Source organism: Phragmites australis, chromosome 5, assembly GCF_958298935.1.
Source record: "Phragmites australis chromosome 5, lpPhrAust1.1, whole genome shotgun sequence".
Lineage (NCBI taxonomy): Eukaryota > Viridiplantae > Streptophyta > Magnoliopsida > Poales > Poaceae > Phragmites > Phragmites australis.
Genome location: NC_084925.1, coordinates 22,917,519 through 22,931,552, shown reverse-complemented (window position 1 = coordinate 22,931,552; position 14,034 = coordinate 22,917,519). Strand labels below are relative to the sequence as shown.

The following is a 14,034-nucleotide window of genomic DNA, read 5'->3' as shown; positions in this document are numbered from 1 at the left end:
TTTTACACCCACCTCAAAAGTTCATGGACCCGTGGTGTAATTTTCTCAAAAGGGAAACACACAGATCCTGCAACGCTTGATGCAACGCCCTACAAGTAGTGTGTCGTATCATTTTCTCCGGGGAGCCTCCACCGCCGCCCCTATTCGTCTTCCTCCTCCGTGACACACATACACCGTTGTGCCACCGGCAACGACATGGCACCCGTCACCTCCTCTTGCACCAACGACGATTGGTAGCCCCGTCCTAAACTCTCTACGAGGCCAAGTCACCCCTTACCATAATTTCCGATGGCAACGGCGGTGAAGCGAACGAACGCGCAACCTCCAACTACAAAGCACTACAAAAAATGGTGACACTTCAATTAGTAATCCGGATAAGAGAACTTTACAGTAGGTAATTTCGTAGTTAACTGTCTCATAAAGAGCTGTCAATATCTCAAGAATTTGTTGTAACAATCTACCGAGATATCAACTCGACGTTCAGGCATTGCCAGAGGACATTCACTTGAAACAAACCTTACGTTTGAATAGAAACCAGAAGCCATTGCCTACAAATTCCATACAGAATACAGTATACCTGTATCTAGCACATTATGGGAAAGGTTTCAAAAGATTTGGACAGAAATCACTGCATTGAGTTCAACCATCAAAGTCAACAAAAGGGAACCACTGCATCTGTCCTAAAGTGACTCTATTTTCATCTAGAAACAACCATCTAAAGATTTGCTTCAAGGGAAACACAAGAAGCATCTTTCAGGTAGCAACTAGGCGGCGACCTGTGCTTCTACTTTGGGGGCATCTTGTAATTTCTTCTGTGATTCCTTTATGTACTTCCACCCACGTTTGTTAACCCCGCTGATTCTAATTGGAGCTTCTGCAGCTTGAGCACCTGGAAGAGAATCGGATTAGAGACCAAGAAAAGAAATTCTGGGAATAATCCTGAAGTAAGACTACTTATTGAACTTCATTATGTTATGCTATGCTGATTATGCATGTTTGACATGACTTTGCCTGAGAACAGACAAAGGATGACTTTTGACCCCAAGAGTCAACACCCACAGGTTTCAACATTATGCTCCCTGACTGTGGTTCGCCCATCTTGGCAGGCAACTGTAACCAGACAGACCAACAGCAAACAGGACAAGCTTGGTGGAGAAGTGGTAAAACCACCTGAATTCTGTCATGTTCGCAGACACTTGGGCAAATAGCTGGCCAGATAAGAAGTATACCCGAGAATGTTTTGAAGCACCGAACAAAGAATCAGAACAAACTGCTGTACCAATATATCCATCTGCCCTTCTGATATTCTGAACTGAATGCTATCTTTATGTTCTCGTATTAATTGGATGAAAAACTATAAAATCGAGGATGTTGAGGGATTGATACCATCCATGCACTAAATATATTTGGAGATGAGTTCATAAAAGATTCAGCACATTGGTTGTTGCACACAGGACTTATGGAGCTTGAAATCACTTAAATGTGACAACCAAATCAATCAAATGTTCGAGACCCAGATACTTGTATGCAATATAACAGTTATGTATGCCTCAACAGATCTTAAAAGTTGAAGATATATGTATTACTCAAACTGTCTAATTGAGAGAAAAAAAAATTGACTGGCTGGACTAATCACCACGTCTATTAGTTCATTGATGTTGACCATAAAAACTAACTCATTTCTCCTTGCTATCACACATATTGGGTATAACAACGATAACAAAGACCACCAAAGTCCATAGTTTACATAATATAAGTAATTCTTCAGCAAGATATAATACTTCAAAAATGTGTTCCTTCTTTTGTTAGCCAGAAAGAATAATTAGTTATGTATATTTATCTAAGTATATAATTCAATTTCTGGCACTACTAACTGTATACAACCATCTAAACTCTGTTACTACATCTTTCAAAAGTTGGCATGTATGTACTTTTTCTTATGGATAGGAGTCATCATGCTTGCAATTTGATAGTCTCCTGTGCTTCTTTTTCTTGTTGCTGCTGGAATATAGAATTACATCGTCCCCACGGAATGTATCATATGATAGACCTGGTACTGTTACATTCCTTACAGCTCTGCGGAGTGTATATGTCTAGAAATGTCTCACAGAAACCATGCAAACTTTTCCGTACATCAAAAGTTTGACTGAATAAGTGGTACACCTATCTTCCTTAATTGCATTGAGCGACAAACGAGGTACTGTCAAAGTAAGGTTATTCCTGTCTAAAAGTCTAACAGGTGCTGCACTCAGCCACCATCATGTCAAAGTCATCCCCAATCAGAGTTGTCAGGCGCAATCAAACTATAATAATTTTCAAGGATGAGAAGAGACATCAACAGCTAGGCCATGCAGCTGTACAGATGTTTACCTACAACAATCTTCTGTATATTCCACTATCCAGATCTCACAAGTTCTCCAGGAATGTGCAACTAAACACACTCTGGATCATTGATGTGCAGTGTGCAGAACATAAGAGCGTGTTTGCAACTGATAAATAAAACAAGCAATTGACGACAGTAACATCTTTAAGCATGGTGCAGCTACAGACTAGGAACAAAGCAGGAGTTAGAAAGGGGGCAAAAACTAACCTGCCTTGTACCGAATTCCCCACGCCTTCCCATGCCTACCGTCCTGCATTGCGAAAATAACAAATCAATTGAAATGAAATAAAGGAAAGAAAGGAATTCAGTGCACGCAGACACAGAGAAGGGGCTCATGTGAATGGATCACCTTGTAGAGGTTGATCTTGGTGATCTGGTAGGAGACGTCGCGCCAGGTGGTCTTGGCGACCTTGTAGCCGACGCCCCAGCCTGGCAGGAACTGCACCACGTCGAACAGGTTCTTCTTCTTCCTCCTCTTCGCCTCCTTCGCCACCGCCTCCGCCGCCGCCGCCCCCTCCGCCGCGGGCGCCGCGGCGCTGGTGCTCAGGGCTCTCTGCGCCGACAGCCCGAGGGACTGCCGGAGCAGTCCCATCGCCCGCTGCGCCATGGCTATCGGTAGACGAAGGGGGTTTCGCTACGAACAGGGCAGGTGGCAGCCGAAAGAGGAGCGGGCGGGAGAGGCGGCGGCCGGTGGGCGTGGGCTAGGGTTTTGGGTGGAGTTTGCGGTGGTGGCACACCGAGGTGGTGGGATGATAGATCCGGGCCGCTCACGGGACGGAAGGCTGCAACGGATAAATCCGGGCCGCCCACATGACTTCATGCTTGTGAAACGATACGAGAGAAAACATCTTAAACCCATTTGAAATTATGGGATTCTACGGTAATCGATATAAATCTCATGGGCATTTTACAGAATTCTCATGTTCCAAACAGACTTAAGATTTGAAGTCCTAATTGTCTAGTCAGCCGTAGAAAGTTTTACTTAATTAGTTTTTAAAATAGTTACTTTCATCGTTCTCCATTACAAGACTGGGCTACCGATTCAAAAAATATTACAAACTGGGCTTGAACTTCAGATCAACGACTGCATATGTTGAAGACATCGTAAAATTGTGCACCGTAGTTTTTTTTGGCATATGTGCAAATTAAAAGTAGTTAAATCGAGCTCTTTTTGTTTTTGCAAATCGATCAAGCTCTTTTTTATGTTGACAATCTTGTATACTAGTGTATTTTGGTGGTTGGCTTAGCCTCTCAGCGAGGGCAGATACGAAGGATGAACCACTGAATAACTGAATTTATTGAACTTTAATTTGATTTTAGATGAACTTTAATTTGTTTTTAGATGAACTTTAATTTGATTGGACAAATAAGTTGGTAGCTTTGGAAAATTAAGTTGGCATTGCCCCCTCAATTATAATAGTTCGATTCATAGTGCATATAATTAATGGAAGAGCATAGCATATGCAGTTATTATTTCTACCAGAGGAGCAAGAAGCGACCCGTGAGGGATGTGCCGGCTCCTTTGGAACACATGATTAAAAACACACATGAATGGAATTGTACAACAAAGTCGCTTTGCTGTTGGGATGCACAGTAGGGAAAGTATATGATTATAACTAATGATGACACTGCTAGCATCCAGACGCCCGATCCCCGCGCTAATGTCGGACGCTTCCACGTCGTACGATTATAAATGCTTGACACCCCCTGTCGTCTGATATGAATAGAAAAAATTCCCACCACAATATAGCACCCATGTTTCATGCAGCATCCTTGGATGAAACCCTAGTTCTCAGTTCTTCGTTATGTGATCGCTAGCACTCAAGTTCACGTAAGAGACTGTTGAGAACTAGACTTCCGAAGTAACGTTATTGTAAAAATCACAAAACATGAATCCCGTTCTAACATCGATGACAAGAGGCTCGCCCACAAACTTGACCCTCTTGGCATCCAGAATAGAAAAAAAAATTCTAGTTTCATAAAAAAAATTGATTGCCCTACCTCAAATATTTCCATAAAATCATAAGATCTGACATGTTAACGAGATATGTGCTGCAAAATTTAAGCTCAGAATTTGCAACCAACGAAATTAACATGAACACCCAATTTATGTGAGTGCAACATTCAAAACCCTATCTGCATCATTTCTTTAACTATGAATGTAAATACAAAATCCTGGTATGTGAGAAAAATTTGTGACTACAACATTCAGTAAGTAAAATCATAACATCACAAAGGAAAATATACAACATCACAATGAAATAAATGTTGTAGTAAACAAAAATAAAAAGAACCAACATCTCAAATCAACAATTACAACATCACAAGAAACTATCGTAACGTCATAAATCGTTTGTTGCAACATTCATAAAAAAGAATCCCAACATATCAGATCTACTGTAAAAAAAAAAAAGAAAAGCCTAACCCTAACTTAAAAAATCACCTGCTACAATATAAAAAGAGATGTGGAGAGGGAGTCAGGCGTTCTCATTGAAAGCTGCTATATTAATCTACTCTATGCATAAATCGAAGATTGAGCAGGCTACTTGATCTGCCTTCGACTTCTCTTTTCTGCCAGATTAAGTTGCTCCCTATGCAATCATATATATTTGGATGTTCAGCGGCAAGCACTAAGCAAGACTATTGAGCTATGATCGCAAGATGGATCTGTAAGAGAGAAGAAGAGAGAACGGTGCAGCGAGTCACACTGGTAGGATTTTCACGAAGCAAAGGGAGTAAATGAAATGAATTTAAGATTGACTATAAAGGGATAAGAATGAAGAGGATAGAAATGGATGTAAAAGCATAGATAAAACTGAGGTGTATAAAATATTTAGATTCGTTTCTTTCCTGTCCTTGTTGTGAGCCCGACGGAGTCATCTGAACATTCAACTCTAAGTATTTCTAAATTAATAATAGTTAAATGGCGTGGGCTACTGGGAGGTCAAGCATCCACGTTGTCCGCATTCCGTCAGGCCTTCGTATAGGTCTGCATTGTGCCTGCCTAGGCGTCGGATCCCCGAGACCCCGACTAAGCCACGTCATGGTATTGCATCTGTGGCTCGATCGAGCTGCGCGCCATGGACGCTCAAAGCACGGGGTGGCTTTTTTAAAAAGTGATTTCTCGGGAAAAATATTTTATAAGACAAATTCCGTAAAAAAAGTGACTATGTGAATAAAGTAAATTAGAGCAAATTGATTTTTTAGCTTCCGCTAGTTTATTTCAAATAATTATTTCTACAGAACCACTTTAAAAATTAAAAGCTGCAAAGTAATATTACCATAGCTTTTATTAACACCACTCTTAAAAATAGTCTAGAGCTATAGAGAACAGACCCTTCTCTAGCCAAACCGCGACGCGTGATGGTGGACGTGGCTGGAGACGCCCAGTCCTACGTGGTCTCTAGCCTGCAGAGGTGGTGCCTCCCTGAGTTCCTGTTGGCCTGCGTGCGTGTGCTCTGTCCGCATGGTGCTGTCCCGTGGACCGCGGCCGGTCGGTGCTTGGAGCAGAAATTTATGCGTGCACGCTCTTCTTTGGTCTGCAACTTTGTTTTTGGTCCGTCTCCTTTCGTCACCCTCTTGTGGGCCCCTGGTGAAGGTGTCACGGCATGCTCCACGATGTGATTTTGATAATCCTTGGGGCGCTTGGTGCATTTGCGCCCTACTCGTGATCCTAGCCGCGACGCGCATGGATGTCTCAGACTGCGTTGCATGGGAATGCAGTTTCTCTACCAGACTCTTCTAATGATATGTGCAGTGATACAGATGGTTACTATATGTAGTATAATTTTATGTTATATAGATAATATAATAAATAAGTTATTATGTGGGTCTAATCTAGTGACGGATCCAGTCCGGCAAAGCAGCTAATGCGAACTTTAAAATGAGATTAAAAAAGTATCTTAATTAAAATAATAATTAAGCGAAGCAAATAAGTCACCAATAATTAAGCGAAGCTAACAAAATCCTTAATACCTTTGTATTCTATACGAGTAGTTGCATGAGCAGGAGTGACCGAGTGGGGATTACTGTTTTATTTTCTGCATCACGTCCATCACCAACTCCACTCTCCCTATTACTTCGGGTATTCAAAGATGTTGGTTTAAAAAATATCTTTATTATTGATGTCTTGATAATCTAATAATTGATATCCTACCAAGCACACAACACACACGGTAAGAAATCTCTTCATTCATGATTCATTCATTGCACAATGCAAATTGCATATTTTGCACTTGCACAAAGCAAAGAGTTCTCAATTGCTTATCATCAGTACCTCAAATCCTGAATCTGAATGCCTCACATAGTCACACTCACAATTGGAATCAATCAACAATTGATGTCCTGAATCAATCAATCAATCAATAATTGCCTCACACAGTCGCACACACACACACACACACTCTAACACAAACAACTCAACTGGACAAGCAAAATCAGTTTGATAGCTAACCAGTTTAGTACCTTACCTCGAATGAATTTGTGGCTCGCGGCAGCAGCCAGTGCCGGAGTGGCGGAGTGCCCTGTGCAGCAGTGCCACTTCACAATCCAAGTCAATTTATAGTCTATGACCAAAGCCTGAAAATATTATGTAAATCATCAGGTACGACATATAAATGAAAGAAAATATGTGTTGATGCATATATCTTCAAACCTGTAACAGCTTAAAAGGTACTGAAACACGCAAGGGTGTCCCATTTAGCAGTTTTGAAGAACTGATATCAAAAGGCTTAAGCGGTTGAGCTGGCTAGAAAAAGATTGCCAATATACTACTTCAAAATTGCATGTTGTTGGTTTTGGGAAAAAATACTACATGCTATCCTAATGCTCCATTAATTCGAGACAATTTGTGGAAATGAACAAAGGAGGCACCTTTCTGAGCGGGAGCAACTTGAGAAGCCCCACGAAGCTAATGGCGAGGAGGAATCTGGTCATCCACCCGACGTCCCGACGCTGGGCTCCTTGTAGCTCCCCGGAGGCTGTGCGGTTGTGTGGGCCGGTCGAAGCCGATGTCGTCCTTGATAGTTGACTCCTTGATCCTTGCCTGCAGGCCACCACTGCCAGGAGGCCGGGAGTTACGGTTGGCAGGGGCTGATTGGAGTTGTGGTGAAGATTAGGAGTCTAATTTGGAGGAAACGGGAAAGGGCGAAGAGGAAGCAATCCAACTGGGCCGATTGGAATCCAACTAGGTCACTGAGCCGTGCGGATGGAAAGGTGCGGGTGTCAGCCTCACAGCCTAACTGCCCAAAGCCCCAAATGGGTCTTCTTCTTCCTCGGTTCCTCACAACGACACATCCTCACGCAGTCACGCCGCCGAAAATCAATAAATCCTCTGAAAATCCATGAGGGGGAGGGAGGGTCCGCCGCCGGGGAGCTCAGGCGGCCGCCCGGGCTCGCCCTAGCGGTGGATCCGCCCCTGGTCTAATCTAAATAACATTTAATTATTAAATGACATGTGAAAAGATGATACCATAAATAATAGACAATATCTATATAATAAAGGAACTATTGTTTATAAGAGTAGTTGTCTGATAATTTAGATCATCTGTTAATTAATAGACGATATCTTTTTCTATTTTATTTCTGTTTTCTTCACGCTAGATAAAATCTTAGGTATCTTTTTTTTTCTAAACAACTGACATCACCTCATTGTACATTCCCTAAGAGCGTGTACAGTAGGGGTGACATCAGTTGTTTAGGAGAGGTGCCGCCTAGGATTTTATTTGAGTTGGAGGAGAGAGAGGGAGGCCGTCGAGCATGCAACCGGCGATCTATTTGTAGGAAATTAGCATTCTATCGACCAGTTTTGTGTCTGTTGTATGGATGTCGTCTGTAAGGTCACCTGTTTTCTCCGCCCATCCGAATCGCTGCTCCAAAGCCTCATGACGCGCGAAGGATTTCTTCTCCTCTCGTGCAATTGCTGCTTCTCCCCCGCGCGCTTTCCTTTCCCAGGTCTCTCACGTGCAAATTCTTCTCCTACATGCCTTTGCATGCCATTTTTGTCGCACGCTCTACCCTTGCGTGCGACTTTCCCCACAATCTACTCATGTGCGCGAGAAGAAACGGACCCATGCTCTGGATCCCTTCTTCTCCACACATGTTTGGTGCTTCCCCTTCAAAATCTCACCAATTACACCCTCGTTCTTCGAGATCTATACATGCCCTTTTCTTCTCACACACATGAGCAAATCGTGGGGGAAAATCGCGCGCAGGGGCGAGCCGAGGCATGTAGGAGAAGAGCTTGTACACGATTGGGGGAGAAGCAGCAATTGCACAGGAGGAGAAGAAATCGCTCGCGTGTCATGGGGCCTTAGAGCAACGGATCGGGATGGGCAGAGAAAACATATGACCTTACAGACGACATCCATATAACAGATACAAACTCATCGATCGGATGCTAATTTCCTGCAAATAGACCGTCCATTGCATGCTCGACAATTTCCCTCTCTCCTCCCTTTCTCTTCTCCAACTCAAATAAAATCCTAGGTGGTACCTCTCCTAGACATATGATGTTACCCCACTGTACACGTCCTAAAGGAGCGATGTGTGTTTTAGACCCTGAGGTCGCCCATAGGTCATACATTGGCTAGGTCATGGTTGATGTAGGGTGTGATTGTGAGGTTTGCCGGTGTGGGTATGAGGTCAGCTTTTGTTGGTTGTACCACGCTTGTTTGATTTTTGGCATTGCATAGCAGTTTGTTGGTGACACACGGTTTTGCGCTGTAGGATGTGTGTTGCTATTTTTTTTTGGCCCCCCTTATGGCTAGGGATGAAAACGGGCAAGAGAAGTCCTGTCTCGTCATGTTTCTTATATTTATCCTGATTACTTTTAGATTTTTGGGACTTACATGGAAATTGGAGGAAGATGGGAAACTTAATTTGAAAGCAGGCCGAAAACGATTTTCATATTTTCCCCATGATATTTTCTAAATCCCATTTTTAATCGAGAATTTACTGGGGGATTCCTTTTTTTCATTTCAGCACCTTCGACACCGCCGAGGCGGTCGCGCACGCACGACACCACCATGCTCGCGCTCTGTGGTGAATCTGCCAGCCTCAACTTCGCAGACTCCGCATGGCTGCTCGATGTCCCTTGCGCAGCCTTCGGCTTGCCGCCCGACATCCAGTGCACGGCAACTGAGGCTGTGGCGGGATTCATGCAGTGTCATGGAGGCAAAGGATCCACCACTTCGCCGATAGAGGCCGTGAATGCTAAAACGTCGGCAGCAGGGGCAGCGCTGGACAATGGCATGCTCGAGTTGGATATGTTCGGTGGTATGGACGCCGGCTCCTACTACGTGAGCATGGCGGAGGGACTGCTCAAGGAACCGCCACCAACCACACTAGAGTGCCCGGAGGATGAAGAATGCGCGGTGCTGGAATGGAGCTGTGGAACTATCTACAATGAGACATCCAAATAGGAGTACTGAAGTAGAATAGAGGATCGTTGTTGTGTTGTGCCCGCAATCAAATTGGGCAGGAAACAATTTGGTTTTTATGCACTTATTTAGTTCTTTTGCATGGTAAAAGCGCCATTCTTTGTTGGATCGAATGGCTAACTTGTAGCGCCACATATTTGTTGTAACACACATGACATTTGAATCGGGTGGTTTTGATGGATTTCACGTATGCTACTTTCTGCCAAAATTTGCAACTGCTGAGTGCTGAGTTGGTTTAAATCCACCTGAAGTTAGAGTAACTTGAGCTTGCTGCCACAATTGCAAAAGGTGAGTTTTGCCCAGCAGCAAAGGGAGTTTGATCAGTTGACAAACTCACTCGAGTATGGCTTCTGAAAATGTGATTGTTATCGCCTTGCGTCGCCCATGGTAGTTTCTCAGAAGGCGGTAGTTTCGCTAGCCTGTACATGGTTCTATAGGTTGGTGTTCATATTTTGAATTATCGGTTTTTGATTGATACCAGTGTGCTTTCATTCAGATTGGTTCATTTTCGATATCCCAATGTTCCTGAGTTCGTATCCATTTCCGGCTTTCCCATTTTTGATTCCGTTTTCGAGAGAAAATATGAAAGTGAAAACGGTTAGGGGGTTTTCTTGACTGTTCCTGTCACTTTTCATCCCTACTTACGGCCTGGTGGTCTAGTTCATGTGATGCATGGTAGGAGCCCCCTTGTCATCAGGGCGTGCGATTGCTTGCCTCACTAGCCGTGTTCGGAGGGTAGCTTGGTGTGGTGCCGCTTTTGCGTTTAGGACATTCCTTTGTTTCTTTATTGCCCCACATAGTTCCTAGGGCAGCGAGGTGGTGGCATCTTTGTGCCATGGGCTCGCTTGTCGGTGGCGCTTGTTGAGGTGTGTGCTATCAAGAGGTTCCATGGGGTTTGCCATGTAAGTTTTCCACTCTTCATTCGATTGTTCATGGTCAACATGCGCGAATTGCATGTTAGCATGTCATTGGTTGTGCCAGCACATCCGTACTGTTTGGGAAACATGACACGCTTCCCATGAATTCCCACTCACCCAGTTCAAGTTAGTTTGCATGAACTCTTGCCCTGCCCATGCCTTCTCACATATGCCCGTGTCCCTCTTCCTTCTTAACTCTAGGGTTTCCAGTTTGTCTTGCTCACCGGCTCTGTTCTCATGTTTCTCGATCTCCTTTGCTCTCTCAATGCTTCTATTTTGGTCAGGGACTCTTGTAGCATTCCTCTGTGAAATCTCGTGTGATGAAAATTGGTTGAGTGATGAAATTGACAAAACAAAGTAATTTAGCTTAACTAGCAACTACACGTGTTTCACATACGTGGAATCAATCAAGGATATAGCAATCCAAAGAAGTAAAAGAATATAGCATAACAAAAGCAAGATTTGTATTCACAAAATTCATAATATGATCATGTAATTTTAGGAGGGATGATGCGACCTATCATCCAGAGTTAGCCATCCATAGCAATGTTGTGAGGAGGATCAATATGGTGACCGATTTGTGAGGGGATGAAAACAATTATCATATAGTACCTTAGTGTAAATATAGCGCGATGGAGGTAACCTCCGTGGTAGATGGCAGTGGAGGCGGCATGTGGGCAGTGACGCATCCTCTCCAGAAAGCTGGTGTAGTAGGCAAAGTGCGGGATGCGTCACACCCTTTGGAGAAACTTGGCGGTTAATATATGGAAGACAAATATTTAACGTCTAGATATGGAAGACAAATAATGAGAGATTGAATATATTATTGGTATATATGGAAGACAAATATTGAATGTCTAGGTATGCAAGGAAAATAATGGAAGATTAAATGTATTTTTGGAAGGAGGAACGAGATCCAACTTTGTACGGTGACCGTTTGGTCAACTCGGGTGCACGGTGGAGATCAATCGGATCTGCCACAACTCGTACATTTTATAGGAATAGATGGCATTAGGATGATGTTCATGTTTTGCTACGGTGTTTCTTGATATGCTCGTGGTAGCATGGTTGGTTTATATGCTTTTGTTTAGCATAGGTATGTTGGATGTAATCTACTCGTGTGAGTAGTGTTGCGGACTGATCTTGAGTCAACTTAGGAAGACCTTGTGCTTGTTCATGTGAATGTGTTACTTGAGGGTGAATGTGGTCGATGATGGGATTGGAACTAGGTTCAGGAGGAATTGAGGATTGGAATTAGGTTCAGGGAGTAGCTGAGGTTCTAGTGATCAAGGATGCCATTCGTAATGTTTGGGTTAGAGAACAATCCATCTGGAGGCAACATGCACGGTGACCGCAGGTGGCTGTCTGATCATGGGGAATGGTGGTATGACCACTAGGAAGGGCAGTATGACCTTCAAGAGGTCGGTTGGATTGCAAGAGGCGGTCCAACAAAAAATTCTTTGTTCGAGACGAGCGGTGTGACCGCCAGGTGGTCAATTTGACCGCCAGAGAGGGTATCGGGAGATAACCTTTTGTCTGTGTTGCGATTTGATTGCTGTGGGATCAATTTGACTGTAGAGGACTTTTGGTCAAAATAGTACAGTTCGTGGTTGACAGTTTGGCCACAAGTGTTGTTTCAATGTAACTTCTAGGAGGTGTGGTCTAACCGCTACATGGTTATCGAGTTGTGTTTGACTTGGAATTCTTGATTCCAAGCCAAGGTCACCTTGGGAGGGGCTATAAAAAGAAGGGGTCATGGTCAGAGATGGTATGAAGACCCAGAAGAGACCAATGGACCCAGTCGGGTTTGACTCGGGAGTCTTTGATGCGACTTCTGATCTAGACCGGCGGAAGGAGAAGAGATCTTAACTCTGAACACCTATGAAGTCATGATGTTCGAAGAATTCACCTACTAGGTCTTCAGCTTCCAGTGTCCAATTTCTTCACATACACCTTGGAGTTCTACAGATAGCTCAACCCCAATTCGATCACCATGATGAGCATCTTTGTTCATCTGCATGAATATTTCGTTGGGGTAAGGCCTCTACTCAATGTCTTCCGTCAACTCTATCATTTGAAGAGCTTCTCCACCAGCAACATTGGTTTTGTCAGCTTTGCCCTTAGGAGCGGGACTTCCAGGGAGCATCTCCCATTTTCATCCAAAATTTATTGGTAGGGGGTGACACTCGCACTAGTTTTACTACCAGTGTGAGGTTAAGAAACTCCTCGAGTACCAGAATACCCAGGTGAAGAAGAATATGTGGTGGTACTCAAAAACCCAGTGTACGAACATGACTCAAGCGATCCTTGATAAGGTTAAGGCCCTGAGGGAGTGGGGATTAATTGTGTGGTATGTGGTGCTTAACTTCATCCAGCATCAGATCAGTTCCCTCAAGGCCAGGGACCACCTAACTTGGGAGTATACAGGGTCTTTTAACCCGACTAGGGACACATGCCTTTTCTCTTCGGTTATAGAGATTGGTGACAGGAATTCTTCATCATAGATGCAGTCCTCTTGAAAGATACTGTCTTACAGAGGGCCGATTGTTGTAGTCTATATGGGTACAGCCAGGTCAATTAATTAGCCACCCTCTGATTCTATGAGCACTATTGGACGGTTGAGTGGCACAAAAGGGGGCTTTTGCAGTTATGGAATCACTGTTAGCGGTGAAATCTCAGTGGGTGCTTGCAGGTCGGTGGGAGTTTTGTAAACTCCTTGTAGTGATATCCTTACGACACACCATAAGAAGTGTGAAAGTGCTTGGCCAGCACAGCAACATGGAGACTGTCATCTGGTAATGCAGGTGATAAAATCACGACCCATGAGAAAAGATGGGCAAACTCTGCAGAGATCAAACTGATCGATTAGCCGTGGTCACAGTCAAGAGCGGCTTGGACTTCTTCTTGATTAGTTGGAATCAGGGTTTTGGTATGGTTGGTCGGGTAGCTAGGTAATGGAATTATCTGGTGAATCTTGGTAGTCGGATGGAATCCGATGAATTATCTTTCTTGTTATAGTTGCGTCCTCACTTAGTAAATAAGATGCCTATTGTAGGAGTTATAAGTCATAGTTGCTTAGTGCAATTAACCAGTATCTAACCTTTTCTTGAATTAAGCCCCATATCATGCTTTCTACACTTACGAAGTACATTATGGAGTACATTATGTACTCACACCTGTTGCTTCCTTGCTTGCATCCTTCTACTGTTCAAAAGTCATCAATGAAGCTGCACCATATGATGGAGATGACTTCAACTCGGAGCTCCTTTTCTAGGCTAGTGTTTCCCCGGTTGAC

The 14,034-nt window shown here is 43.6% G+C and overlaps 2 protein-coding genes across 2 annotated transcripts; one reads left to right on the top strand and one right to left on the bottom strand.

The window, feature by feature from the left end:
• Positions 1–500: 500 nt before the first annotated feature.
• On the bottom strand, positions 501–3,144 carry LOC133918941 (uncharacterized). The gene is made up of 3 exons (XM_062363081.1): positions 2,733–3,144; positions 2,591–2,633; positions 501–889 (listed from the first exon to the last, which is right to left on the bottom strand). The coding sequence occupies exons 1-3, from the start codon at positions 2,988–2,990 to the stop codon at positions 765–767; spliced, it is 426 nt and encodes a 141-aa protein (XP_062219065.1). The 5' UTR covers positions 2,991–3,144; the 3' UTR covers positions 501–764.
• Positions 3,145–9,408: 6,264 nt separating this feature from the next.
• Positions 9,409–9,804, top strand: LOC133917870 (dehydration-responsive element-binding protein 1J-like). The gene has a single exon (XM_062361700.1). It carries the CDS (start codon positions 9,409–9,411, stop codon positions 9,802–9,804), a length of 396 nt encoding a protein of 131 aa, XP_062217684.1.
• The last annotated feature ends 4,230 nt before the right edge of the window (positions 9,805–14,034 follow it).

Bases quoted from the DNA above. Each gene is read 5' to 3' on its own strand.
- LOC133918941 (XM_062363081.1), bottom strand. From the start codon at position 2,990: ATGGCGCAGCGGGCGATGGGACTGCTCCGGCAGTCCCTCGGGCTGTCG. The intron at 2,634-2,732 runs GTGATCCATTCA...TTCGCAATGCAG, and splicing joins CCAAGATCAACCTCTACAAG to GACGGTAGGCATGGGAAGGC. The intron at 890-2,590 runs GTTAGTTTTTGC...ATTCTCTTCCAG, and splicing joins GGGAATTCGGTACAAGGCAG to GTGCTCAAGCTGCAGAAGCT.
- LOC133917870 (XM_062361700.1), top strand. From the start codon at position 9,409: ATGCTCGCGCTCTGTGGTGAATCTGCCAGCCTCAACTTCGCAGACTCC.